This window comes from Conger conger, chromosome 13, assembly GCF_963514075.1.
Source record: "Conger conger chromosome 13, fConCon1.1, whole genome shotgun sequence".
Classification (NCBI taxonomy): domain Eukaryota; kingdom Metazoa; phylum Chordata; class Actinopteri; order Anguilliformes; family Congridae; genus Conger; species Conger conger.
The window spans coordinates 21,950,332-21,964,611 of NC_083772.1; the positions used below are offsets into that span (position 1 = coordinate 21,950,332).

The 14,280-nt window shown below is 43.5% G+C and overlaps 1 protein-coding gene across 2 annotated transcripts in view; it reads right to left on the reverse strand.

The window, feature by feature from the left end:
• The window catches only part of LOC133107672 (transforming growth factor beta-1 proprotein-like), a 16,836-nt gene continuing 2,556 nt past the window's right edge, over nucleotides 1-14,280 (reverse strand). For both annotated transcript variants that reach the window (XM_061216731.1, XM_061216730.1), the window contains exons 3-8: nucleotides 8,228-8,497; nucleotides 7,540-7,617; nucleotides 6,559-6,700; nucleotides 5,868-6,018; nucleotides 2,349-2,459; nucleotides 1-1,567 (exon numbers count right to left, since the gene is read on the reverse strand). In XM_061216731.1, the coding sequence (XP_061072715.1) occupies nucleotides 1,520-1,567; nucleotides 2,349-2,459; nucleotides 5,868-6,018; nucleotides 6,559-6,700; nucleotides 7,540-7,617; nucleotides 8,228-8,497 (800 nt within the window). In that variant the 3' untranslated portion in view covers nucleotides 1-1,519. The remainder of the gene's footprint in view (nucleotides 1,568-2,348; nucleotides 2,460-5,867; nucleotides 6,019-6,558; nucleotides 6,701-7,539; nucleotides 7,618-8,227; nucleotides 8,498-14,280) is intronic.

Consider the following 14,280-nt stretch of genomic DNA (forward strand, 5'->3'; position numbering starts at 1 on the left):
TTTAAGAAAAGCTTTTTAATAAACCATTTAAAACCACAGCTTCTGCAGCTGTAAAAAGAGCAAGCGGTTCACAATCAGCAGTTTTTCTTCACAATGCGTCATGGATAAATTCGGGAAAGTAGGACATTGTACTGTAAACGTATTGGCTGTCGTGGATAGTTATTTGGTTTGGAGCAAAGGTGCTTTGAACTGGGGTAGGGTAGATTTCATTAAAAAAACTGTGCTGCAGATTATTATAATGAGCAAAATATAAATAGTAGCTTACAAAGTAGTGTGCGCACAAATTCTCTACGATTCTGCGCAAAAACACTCCCCTCCTCAGCTCTGAACTGCAAAGTATCAATAACGTCTTCCTGTGTTATTCACACCCTCAACATTGCAAGGACCTGGGGCCACGGTGACAAAACAGCACTGAAAAAACATTAAGCACGTAGCACCAAACAGTCCAAAAAGCACCACGATGCGTACACCCGTTTCCAGCAGGTAGAGGGGCCCCTCCCCCACCAATCCTCTCTGTAGGATCCCACGCCCTGCAGCCAATCACAACCCGTTCTGGTTCTTCCTCTTTCTGGTTCCACACACGACATCACATCCTGTTACAAACGTTTGGGTTCCTGCCATCAGTGCCACATCCTCATCCGTGTCTCCGGACAGAGACAGCAAGGGGTCCTTCGGAGCACTGTGATATTGGTTAAACACCATTTTTAAAAGACATTCAGTTCATTGGCTTGTATACAGTTGAATTTACAAAGGCCGCTACTCCATGGACATTTTCCAGAGGGAATGCGATAAACTTCAAACTGGAGCCAGTCTAAGAAACACTAAGGAAAGGTTTCCCTAACTTCTTAAAAGAAAAATCACATTTATCTGTGTGGCACTGTACTCTACGCTCTCACGCCTCTCCCTCTTTCTCTCCCTCTTTCTCCCCCTGTTATTTGGGTCCACTCAAGTGCCCCCGCGTGTCGGGTCAGGTCTGAGAGTGGAGTGTAAAGCATAATCTGGGTAATTTACACCCCTAGCTCTATGGGGGCAGATCCAGTCCAGCATAGCGCAGGCAATGAAGCATTCTGAGGGACCTTTGACCTTTTGCTGCAAATGGAAGAACACACCCCTTCTCTCCCCCTGCCTACCATACCACACAATAGCCTATAAAACAAAATAAATTAATTCATGGAGAAAAGATGGGATATATATTTATATTTATATTTATGAATAAGATTTATATAAACGTTCTTCGTTCCTGGACTGTTCCATCGAGGGTCCTCCTGACTAAGACAGCGGTTGCAGTGATGCATCGTGGGAAACTGTGACCTCATTTCCATTTCCTGTCCACAGTGTTCCTCTCTTCCTCATCCGCCGTTCACCCCTCTCTGTGTCCCTCTCAATCTGTCCATTCCTCTCCGTGTGTCCGTCTGTCACACTCCTGCTCTTCTCCGAGCTCTCTGACACGCGAACCCGCCCACCCGCGTTCTCTCCGGAAGCTTCCAGTCAGAGAGAGCGAAGAAGGACATCCTCTTCCTCAGCTGCATTTGCAGGACTTCACGCTCATGTCCGACAGCTGCTCCACCTGGGGAACCCACAGAATGATATGAGAAAAACAAGACAAATGACATTACAGTTATTTAGCTGACACTTTTATCCAAAGTGATTTACAGTTGATTTAGACTAAGCAGGGGACAATCGCTCCTGGAGCAATGTGGGGTTAAGGACCTTGCTCAAGGGCCTAACAGCTGTGCGGATCATATTTAATTTCCATTAGATTCCACAAATCTGATTAAATAAAATATACTGCGAAATATTGAAATTAAACAAAAACTGCAGAATATGAGATTTTACAACATATCTTTGTTAAGATATTGTTGTTTATAAATTATGTCGATCATATATGGGGCGACATTGGCTCAGGCGGTAAGAGCGGTTGTCTGGCAGTCGGAGGGTTGCTGGTTCGATACCCCGCCTGGGCTGTGTCGAAGTGTCCTTAAGGAAGGCACCTAAACCCCAAATGCTGCTGATGAGCTGGTTGGTGCCTTGGCAGCCAATCGCCGTTGGTTTGTGAGTGTGTGTATAAATTGGTGAATGAGAAGCATCAATTGTACAGCGCTTTGGATAAAGGCACTTTATAAATGGCAACCAAAATATACATTTTGTAATATATTGCAGTATATTTCATATATTACACAAGGGGAAATCAGAGAAAGGAGGGTTTTCCAGCAACAGCATTAGTGCCATTAATGAACACTATGGGGATGATGTTAGCATTAGCGCCATTAATGAACACTGTGGGGATGATGTTAGCATTAGCGCCATTAATGAACACTGTCGTGATGTTGTTAGTATTAGCCACTCACCTTGTGCTGTCTGCCCACATAGTAGATTATGGGTAGGGGCTCCATGAACTGGGGAACACAGCAGGGTTGAGCTGACGCTCCTGGGTTATGGTGCTTATACAGAGCCAAGATCTGACAGGGAGAGAGGGGGAGAGAGAGGATGGGAGAGAGAGAGGGACAGAGGGAGCAAAAGAGGGAGAGGGAGAGAGAAGTTAAAATATTGTTCTTACAGTATGTTGATGATTAACATTTGATTGAAATGATTGCTTTGGCAAAACTGTACACAAGCGCAGTCATAACCTTTGAATTTGTATCTGAATTTAAAATAAAGAAAGAAAGAGAGGTAGTGAAAGGCAGAGACAGAAGGCGAGAGTAAAAGACTTGCCGAAAGAGAAGAAGAAGGAGGGAAGAGAGAGGGGCCGCCATTTTAATGGACTCAGCAGTCGGGCCATGGGGACCTGAGAGAAACACATCAACACTGAAAACGTGCTTCATACGCAAGATTACTACTAATCATGAGAGAGCTCCATCTCAGCACATTACCACTGTAAAGATGGACAGACAGACAGACCAAGAGAGAGAGACCTCCATCACAGCACATTACCACTGTAAAGATGGACAGACAGACAGAACGAGAGAGAGACCTCCATCACAGCACATTACCACTGTAAAGATGGACAGACAGACAGAGTGAGAGAGAGAGCGAGATCTCCATCACAGCACATTACCACTGTAAAGATGGACAGACAGACAAAACGAGAGAGAGACCTCCATCACAGCACATTACCACTGTAAAGATGGAGAGACAGAGTGAGAAAGACCTCCATCACAGCACATTACCACTGTAAAGATGGACAGATAGACAGAATGAGAGAGAGACCTCCATCACAGCACATTACCACTGTAAAGATGGACAGACATACAGAGTGAGAGAGCGAGAAAGAGAGAGCTGAATCAGGGCATAGCACTGTTTGCTGACACTGGCATGATAGTTTTACACCATCCTGGCCACTCAGACCATGCAGAGACAGACAACCTCTCGTTATCCTTTCCCCTGGTACATTGGGACAGCCTGTTGCCTAGTGGCTAAAGTACATGATTGGGACCCGGAAGGTTTGTGGTTCAAGCCCCGGTGTAGCCAAAATAAGATCCGCACAGCTGTTGGCCCCTTAATCCAGCATTACACCCGAGGCGATTTCTTCTCTGCTTAACTGATCTTTGTGTAAAAGCGTCAGCTAAGTAACAAATAATTATTATGATTCTTTTTTACAGGGCCAGTGTGTGCCCGGGGAGGTGACAGGGAAAGCAGGGACGGATTCAGAGGAAAACCCTCTTCGTCTGAAATAGACTGGAAAGCACCCAACTTCTCTGCTGTGAGTGTAAACACAGGGCCCTCTGATTAAAGCCAGGACACTTGTTAATTAGGCCCGACTGGCTCACAGAAACGCCGCCCTGCGCCCCCTGCGCCCCCTGCACTTCCTGCTCCTCTCCCCTGACCTTTGACCCAGCTCAACTCTCCCCCTCTCAGATCTCTTCGATTAGGTTCTAACTGAAGACAAAGGACAGTTTTCAGATGTGAAGATTTTGAGTTTACGTCCCTCATCAGCAGCGTGTTTTGAATTGCAACAATGTTTTAACTTTTTTCAAGCAGGTATTTAGATTATTTGCTCTGCCGTACTGGTAAGAGACACACAAATAATTGCAATAATGCCTTCAGAGTGTACGGAAGAGACAGGACAAATCTGGAGAATACGAGAGGGCACCTTGAAGGAAGGTTGGAAATTAACAGGGGGCGAGATGCAAAATATCCATGAAAAAAATGTGACCTCCAAAATTGGAAGAAAATATTTTTTGTCTCCATTTGTAAAATGTGACTTGAAGCTGGTGAGGACAGGCCTGTATAACCTCCACACAGTGACAGTGGCACAGCAGTAGTACCAGGGTGGAATTTCCCCCAAAGAAAAGAGCACACGACAACTGTGTCTCCTCCAGAGTCGACTAAAAATGAAAGTCAAAATGGCAGTCGCCCGTGTTGCATCTAGTCTGAAGAGAAAGGTTAAAACTTCCACCATCGCGGGGTGAAAGATGAATTGGTTAGCTACTGTGATTTCTGCTGACAAATCTGTAGCAAACTGCTTGTACTTTATAAACATAATAAACATCATAAAACATCAATATTATGTATTAATAAACTGGATAGCCTTTCTGTATTCGGGCTAGCACGTCTGATCATAATTCAGAAATAAGTTTTTACTGTGCAGGCTAATGTAGCCTACTTTATGACGCCTATTTCCTGATCAGTAACCTTGACAGGAATATTGAAAGCACATTTGTTAAATTAGCAGAGGATGCACAACTGAGAGGTTAAGCTACAGTAACAGTTTGGAATCTCATATGGTCATCCAAGAAGAATCCAGAAGTGGTCAGAAACCTGGAGAATGAAATCCAATACAGTAAGTGTAAAGGTCAAATTGTGAGAAATAAAACCATAAGACAGGACTAGTTTATGGGTGGAACAAAATTGGAATGCACTCAATTTGAAAAAAAGAGATAGCTTCAGATAGCTGATCTAGCAAGGCCAACAGGATGTTGGGATACATAGGCATTGGTATCGAGTATAAATTCACAGAAGTAATAGTTATGTTATACAATGGCTTTCTTAGGCCAGACTTTGAGCATTGTGTGCAGTTCTGGGGACCGTACTGCAAGAAAGTGCAAGAAAGATATAGAGGCTTCGAGTAGGTTCAAAGAAGGGCAACTGAATTGACTGGTGGTATAAAAAAAGTATGAATCTCTTCAAACTTAAAAAAGAGAATCTGGTTGAGGCTTTTATATTCATAAAAGGAATGAACAAAGTGAGCAAGAGATTCTTCTATTTCAGTTTTGTTAGTAGCGGGGGCATTAATGCAAATTAGCTAGCAAAAGGTGAATTCCACACAGATATTGGGAGTTTTTTTTACACAGTGTGGTCACTGTGTGGTTTTCAATACCAGGCTTGATATGGTGTTAGATACTATCTTGTTGGTAGTGAGCACTAGGTACACTTTACTGGTAGTAAAATGGTGAGCATTGTTAGCTTGAATGGCCTGTTCTCATCATAATGTTATGTTATGTCGCTTCCATTGCTTTAATTTATATCCACTATCTTGTAAATGCTGTTGTCAGTATAAATGTGAGTCTAGAACAAATAGGGTCCTTTTGTTTGCAAGCTACTCAGCTAGACTACATATCTAAATTTCGAGCCAATCTGATGACTGCTATTCCTGAGAAAATCTGACCAATCAATTTTGGCAAAACCCTTAATGTGTTGACTTTGTTATCTGAGCAGCAATTGGTTTTCCTACAAGTCAATCAAGTCATAGGACTAATAAAACAAGCTTATTTGTCGAACAGTATGACAGTAAAAAAGTAGCCAAAAAGCTCAGATACCAGTGCACAGGGTTAAAATCTTGATTACCATGATACCACATAATTTTCATTGCAACTCAAACGATTGAGTGGGCCTTTAAAAGACAAAGAGTGTGGGAATGACAGGAGTACCTGGGAATACTTGTTTTCGGCATTCCAGAAGAAGGTACAGGATCCTAGGCAGTAGTTGGCGTAGTAACCCTTCGGCTTGTGGATCCACTTCCAGCCCAGATCTTTCCGGAAATCGATGTACAGATTCCTCATGCAGCAGTTTTCAGAATTTCTGTGTTGGAGTGAAGAGAACTTTAGTACACCGGATCTTGTAAAAATAGCATCAGAGAAGATGCTGGTAAAATGTTCCTGTACATCCCTGAGAATTTTCATCAGGCTACTAAGTCAATTTCAATCAAATGAAAGAAGATATTATTTTGGAATAATGTTATATGTTATATAAATTTTTAATTAATATTGAATTTAAAAATAATTGTTATCAGCAATATGCTAGCCTTTTAAGAATTCAAGTATCAGCCTATAGCCTAGTGGCTAAGGTGCTTGACTGGAACCTGGAAGGTTGGTGGTGGAGCAACGATAAGATCCACACAGCTGTGGGCCCTTGAGCAAAGCCCCCAACCCAACATTGCTCCAGGGGGACTGGGCCCCTGCTTAGGCTAATCAACTGTGAGCCCCTTTGGATAAAAGCATCAGCTAAATAACGAATATATAAGCATGAACATGTTGTGTTGAATTGACTAGGGTGCGACACAGGAAAAGGTGAACATTTTGTGTTGAATTTACCAGGGTGCAACACAGGAAAGAGACTCACTTAGAGCAGAACTCTTCCTCAGTCGTGGCACGTTTCCTTCTAGTGTTGAGATGGTCAGCGCGGTCGGCAGGAAGTGACATCACCAGGATGTAGGGCGTCAACGCCTTCAAGGCTGTCAGGTCTCCCCGTTGCTGCCCCATCCCTGCACAAGAGCACACGGACATTTAAGAGCAACCATGCATCTCCTCCTGGGCCTGCTGTCCCATGAGCTGAGGGTACTGCCAGGGGCACATCTGGGGCCCTTTTTGTTGAGGGATTGACTGCTATCCGTGAGCCCTTTCCCGTAGACATCAGAGCAGCAGAGACTGACTGAAGACCTCTGCACCTCTCCCTACCTCTCTGTAATCTCTAAATGACCATGTTAGCTGTTATTTTTAGTTCTCACAATTGTGTGTATTACTATAGCTGTGTTTGCTAGGATGGTTTTATCCTTTAGCGTTGTGTTTTATAGACAGTTTTATAGATATAATCCTTTGTCAAATTGATCTGCAACGCCCAAGGCCTTATCTTTGAGGTAACTGTAGTACTTGAAACTGTACTTCCCTCTTTCAAGGTCTTTCAGCGCACTTGTCCCTGGTGATGGGTATGCACTGTTGGGTATGTTGTACCGGGTATGTACTATGTTGTTGTCGCTTTGGATAAGAGCATCTGCTAAATGCCTGTAATGTAATGTAGTGTGATGTAGTGTAGTGTAATGTTATGTAGTGTAGTGGTATGTAGTGTAGTGTTGTCAAGTGTAATGTAATGTAATGTAGTGTAGGGTAGTGTAGTGTAATGTAATGTGGTGTGATGTAGTGTAGTGTAGTGTAATGTAGTGTAGTGTTGTCAAATGTAATGTAATGTAGTGTAGTGTTGTCAAGTGTAATGAAATGTAGTGTAGTGTAGTGTTAATGTAGTGTAGTGTAATGTAATGTAATGTAGTGTAGTGTACTGTAGTGTAATGTAGTGTAATGTAATCTAATATAATGTCATGTTTCATACCTGAGATTGTGAAGTGGAAGGGTTCCGATGATTTCCCACATTCACAATATAACTTCAGCTGGAACCACTGCTCATCTTCTGCACAACACACACACACACACACACACACACACACACATAAATAAAAAATATATATTCACAGAACATTTGGCTTGCTTGCATCATATAGTTACGCAAATGATAATCATGATGATGATAGTCTTGTCAAAAGCTATGCTCACAGGTAATGTGGTGAAGGTAACAATGGTTATGATTATGGCTATGCTTCTAATCAGAAAAATTTAGAAGCATAGTTTTCAAGCTTTTCATATCATCTTGGAGCTTTCCATTTGTGTTCTATACTGATTCAAATAAAATAATGTACATTTTGGCATGTATGCATACGTGTGTCTTTTCCAAGCTGTTTGTAAAACGATTTCCACACGTGACCTGGCATATGTTTTTGCATAATTATGGGATGACTAATGCTAAATGCTAACACAGAGAGCTGACCATTGGGCTCTGGGGCGCTCTGGGGGCAGGGTTATGGCCTTTTCAAATAACTTATGTCACAGCTCTTTGTGAACATTTGTGGGAGTTTTAGATACTGAAACCAGGAATAGAAAGCTGATGCATGTGGCCTTTAATGGATTTAAGAACCTAGGAAACCATTTTCAAAGAGATCAGATCAAAAATCACTTCAGCTCACCGGCCCCCTGCAGCCATTCCTTGAGTGTCAGCGTGACGTCGAACGACAGCCAGTGGTCCCTCAGCTCGTTGGATATGAAGCGGTAGCCAAGGTAGCGGGACGCCCCGCCCACGCCCGTGTAGAGCTCCAGCCTCTGCTCTCTATCGGGCAGCATGTTGGTGTTCTTAATAAGGAGGCGGAGCTCAGCGCGTGTGACCAGCTGCTCGCCCCCGACGGCGGCCCGAATCGCGCTCACATTAAACTGCAGGTGGTCCCTGGTGTCGTTGTGCGCTGAGGGAGAGAGAGAGGACAGGGACCACACTGGTGTCATACACTATTTCACAGTCTTTAACCATCCTCTAAACTCCAACACACTGTGGTCAATGGTTGGCATATATATAGCTTGTTTATCCAAAGTACAATTGATGCTTCTCATTCACCCATTCATACAGACACTCGCACACCAACGGCGATTGGCTGCCATGCAAGGCAACGACCAGCTCGTCAGGAGCAATTAGGGGTTAGGTGTCTTACTCACTTCGACACACCCACGGTGGGATCGACACACCCAACCACTTCAAGGTTCAACATGTTAATAATAATGAATAATTCTGTTATTTAGCTGATACTTTTGTCGGAAATGACTAAAATGACTAACATTAGACTAAGGGTACTTAGACTTTTGCTCTGTTTGTTTGTTTCTTTGTTCAAAAAAAAAAATCTGTTTTCTTTGTTGTACAGGTAGCAGTTGAAATTGTACTTCCCTCTCGGGTCTTTCAGCGAACTTATCCTTGGTTATGGGTATGCACTTTGTTGTACGTCGCTCTGGATAAGAGCGTCTGCCAAATGCCAATAATGTAATGTAATGGGTACAATCCCCTTGAGCAATGCTGGGTTAAGGGCCTTGCTGAAGGGCCCAACAACGGTGCAGATGCCATCAGGGCTTGATAATGGGGCTTGAACCACTAACCTTCCGGGTCTCAGTCATGTATCTTAGCCACTAGGCTGCCAGGCTGCCATGTGTGATGTGTGTTCAGAGATGCTCTGCTGGATACTGTCTGCTTTCAGTCAGCTTGAACCAGTCTTGTCATTCGCTTTAAGTCTTCTCAATAAAGTGGTCACTGACTGTATCTTTCACCAGTATTCCAAACAAAATGTATTCTTTTGGAGAAGAACTTGCTTCATTTTCTGTTATACTTCTATTTCAGAGACCTTATAATTTGGTGTGTACTTACATTTTCAGTTTGTAAAAACTTTTTGTTGAATAATCAATCTCCAGGGACATTTTAACCGGCTTTAAATATATATATATATATATATATATATATATTTTGGAAACGAATGAGATAACAGGTTAGAGTGTGACTGTACACCATGCAGTTTACAACACACTCACGTGCACACACACACACTAGCGCGCACACACACACACACACACACTCACACACACACACACACACACTCGCACACACACTAGTGCACACACTAGCGCACACACACACGTACACACACACGCGCGCACACACACACACACACACACACACACACACACACAGCTGTCATTTCAATATATCCAAGCACTCTGGTTAGGTTTCGCAGCTAGTGTAGGCATGTCATTTGCACGGCCAAAGCACACAGGTAGAGTTATGAAAAGTTATGAAGAGAGTCTTTGTGTCTGAGCCTCACTGCAGGGCCACAGCATCACCAGGGCAGCCGAGCGCTCAGCAAACAGAAATACAAAAATGAAAAATATAAGTAATAAGATAAAATGTGGTCACTTTCAGCACAGAAATTGTACAGCGAACAAAACTGGCTAAGAGCGTCTGCTAAATGCCTGGAATGTAAAAGGGAATCGAATCCCCCATGAGCGGTTTGATGTTCATTTTTTTAAAATCCAACAATGAGCTGATGAGAGGGAAAGAGAGAACGAGGAAAAGAAAGGAAAGAACAGAAGTAGAGAGTGACATTGTGTGCTAAAGAGAGATAAATGAACAAGAGAGAGAAATGGTAAATGGTTGGCATTTATATGGCGCCTTTATCCAAAGCGCTGTACAATTGATGCTTCTCATTGACCCATTTATACACCCACACCGACTGTGACTGGCTGCCATGCAAAGCCCCAACCAGCTCGTCAGGAGCAATCAGGGGTTAGGTGTCTTGCTCAGGGACACATCGCCACACCCCAGGCAGGGATAGAACCGGACAGACAACTGCTCTTACCACCTGAGCCAATGTCGCCCCAGGGAGGGAGGGAGATAGAGAGAGAGAGAGAGAGAGAGAAAGAGAGAGAATAAAGAGAAAGAGAGGGGGCGGGGGCAGACTCCAGTAAACCATATCTGTAGCAGGCTGTCCCATTGCGGAAGCAGAGGCCCATAAAGGAGAAGTGCTCAGTGCAGCATGAACACTCTCCCTCCCTCCCTCTCACTCACTCCCTAATGCTGATGTAACAATCGCTGCTATTGACTGAAATGAGTTATAGAGCCCTGACTTAGAACTGTAGAAAATAATTTAGAGTGGAACTCCACACTTCAAAGGGTTAAAGGTAAGGTGACGTTCTCAATGCCGACCAATCGGAGAGGCAGGAAGCCCCCTGCCCAGGGAAGCGAGGCTCTGCTCAGGTAACGCACAGGTAAGCTCAGGACAGCAGCTGTGGCAGGCTCTGTAATTACGCTGCCGGAGAAAGAGGACTCCCACACGCTTAAATAAATACCTTCACAATCAACCCAACCAACACCCACTCTGCTGCCTCCCCACCCTCACCTCCGTTTCAGGTACAGACACATCAGCTACAGCGGAACGTGTACATCCCAGTGAGGTGACCTTTTACACGCTTTCACCTGAAAACTATTCACTTATAGTTTTGCATTGGTACTTATTGGTATCTTATGCATGCCATTTTCAGTTCAATTAAGGAAATTCAATGAATTCATTTGCGAAATCTTCCTAAAGCATTTGGCACTTTTATAAATTGATTTATATCCTAATCATGACTGACGTGAGTTGAATACCACGTACCCCCCCCCCCCCCCCCTCCACCACCAAGCCATCTAAAGCTACTTACAGCTGATTAGACTAGACAGGGGCCAATCCCCCCCTGGAGCAATGTAGGGTTAAGGGCCTAGCTCAAGGGCCCCAACAGCTGCACCAACCTTCCAGATCCCAGTCAAGCACATTAGCTACTAGGCTACAGCCTGCAACAGGGCCCATGACAGCGGTTGATGCATTTAAAAGTATTTGTGCTGTTGTGCAGGCCTGTATATCCTCCTCTGACATTGTTCCCATCGCGCTGGGTGGCTGGGTTCGCTGGAGCCCCAATGGCAGGCCCTTTGCCTTGGACAGAAGTCAACATACAGCTTAGCCTGGTAAACTTATTGTGACCGATCGTTTACAATTACGCACTGCACCGCAGATTTTTATCCTTTGCCCCATTTCAAAAACCCAAAGCATCTGGTTGGTAGCAGTGTCTCGTGTAATGTTTCGATACTGATCCCTAATGCCCAGGAATGCAGCTCTCACACGATGTTAACCAGGAAGCCAGTGTCTCTCAGAGCACAGCTCTCCAGAACTATATGTAAATAAATACACATAAGTTACATTTTACATTTACTGAATCTAACAATTCTATGCAGTCTTAACAAGCACTTTTATTTGTGCTTACAGCTTTTGTGAAGAGAATAAAAACAATGATGACACACTTACACACACACCCTCTCACTCAGACCCACACACATATACATGCACACACACATACTCACATACTCACACACAACACACACCCCACTCACTCATTCACACACACACACACACACACACACACACACACACACATTCACTAACACATTCACAACACAACACACAACACACACACACCCGCACGTGAAAACACACTCACACACACCCACTTGCTCGCTCTAGCAAGCACGCATGCTCAGACACACACACAAAAAACAACAGTGCGGAGTTGCCTTCCCTAGCCTCAGTCAGCACAGCTCCCTAGTGGAGAGAGGTGTAATTAAAGCTGACAGTCCAGTACCGATCGATTTCACTGCTCTGCGCCAGCAGAACAGACTTCTCTTTCTGCGTCACACAACATCAATATCCTCTCTCCATCCCATCTCTCTCCCCCTCTCTAATACCGCTCAGATCTGGGTCAATTACGTCATTGTTTTGGATTCAAATACTTTTCTAAGCCTTACTGAGCTTGTTTGGTGTATTGGAGGCAATGAAATACTCTCAAAAAGTGCAAACTCCACCTTCTGGTCCTCTGGGTTGGCTCATTTGCACCAGGCAAGATCAATCGAGCACAGAAAAGTATTTGAATCCAAAACAATGACGTACTGCTCAGGTCTGAGTCAGCTCTGGGACTGAATTATACTTTGTGTATTATGAGCTGAGGTTACCCTCTGACACAGCAGGACAGAGAGGAGACCCCCACAGAGCTCCCTGTGACCCCTCATCCCTCCCTTTCTCCAATTTCTTCCCCCTTTCAATCCCATCTCAGCAGGTGTGTGCGACTGCAAGAGTGCCATTTAACTGATCAAACAAAGTTTAACACAACCAATCAGAGAACCAGAAACTGTAAAAAAAACAGCTTCTGTTTTTTCAATAAAAATGCCATGGATACCAACAGCATAATGCATCACTGTACTGGACTACAGATGCCATACCAAGTTAAGGCAACTTTATTACCACTGCGAGTGTGTCTGTGTGTGTGTGTGTGTATGTGTGTGTGTGTGCATCCAGTACTTACTGATCATATACAGTGCAGTCTGTAATTATTTGGACAGTGGTATAATGAGGTTCAAGTACAGACTGTTCATTAGAGAGTACTTACATCCATATCAGGTAAATCATGTAGGAATGACATCCTTTTTATACATAGTCCCTCCATCTTAGGGAACCAAAAGTAATTGGACAGTTATTCTGTCTTCACCTGTTTCCGATAAGTCCAGTGTATTCAATAACATTCTTAGTGCAGGAATATGAAAGCTTTCAGTATCATGATTCTAGGCTTTTGACTGCCTTTGGAGTCTCGTATTGTCATTATGAGGCACATAAATAAGAAGAAACAGTCAGAAACAAGCCAAGCAATACACTTGCTGAAAAAAACCATTATCATTAAGAAGAAAGAGAGCACTGGTGCATGTTTGGGATCATTGTTGTCGGATGAAACACTGTCCAATAAGTGTGGAGGCATTTGATTGAACTTGAGCAGATTAATTCTGCTGCTGCTATCAACAGTTATCAATCAAGACAAGTGAGCCAGCACCTGTGGCAGCCATACATGCCCAAACTATAACACTCCCAACACCATGTTTCACAGATGAGGGGGGGTTCTTTGGCTGTTCCTTTTAGCCACCACACTTTGCTCTTCCATCACTCTGATACAAATTAATCTTGGTCTCTTCTGTTCACAAGACCTTTTTCCAGAACTCCGCAGGCTCTTTTAGGTACTACATAGCAACCTGTCACTTGGCCATCCTATTTAGCAGTGGTTTGCACGTTGTAGTATAGCCTCTGTAGTTTGGTTTGTGAAGTCTTCTGAGGACAGTAGTCACTGACACATCCACACCTGTTTGAGGGTTTTTCTTCATTATGGTGATAATTCTTCGGTCATCGGTCAACCGTAGAGGTCATCCTTGGCCTACAAGTCCCTTTGTGATTGCTGAGGTGACCAGTGCTCTCTTCATAATGATGTTCCAAAAAGGTGATTTTGCTAAGCCAAAGGTTTGGTCTATGTTTCTGACTGTTTTTTTCTTATATCTCAGCCTCAGTCCTTGACTTTCCTTGGCACAACTCTGGTTCTCATATTTACAAACTCCAAGACTCCAAAGGCAATCAAATGCCTAGAACCAGGACCAGATACTGAAAGCTCTCTAATACCTACATGAAAGAAGCAATTGAACACACTAGACTAATAAGAAACACCTGTGAAGCCTCAAATGTTTTGGTGCCCTGAAATGGGATGCATGTGTATAAAAGCTGTTGTCATTTATTCATGGTAAAACCAAAAATCTTAAAGGTGAGAATCTGCTCTTGAACCACATATGCATTGTTTGATTACAAATATAAAA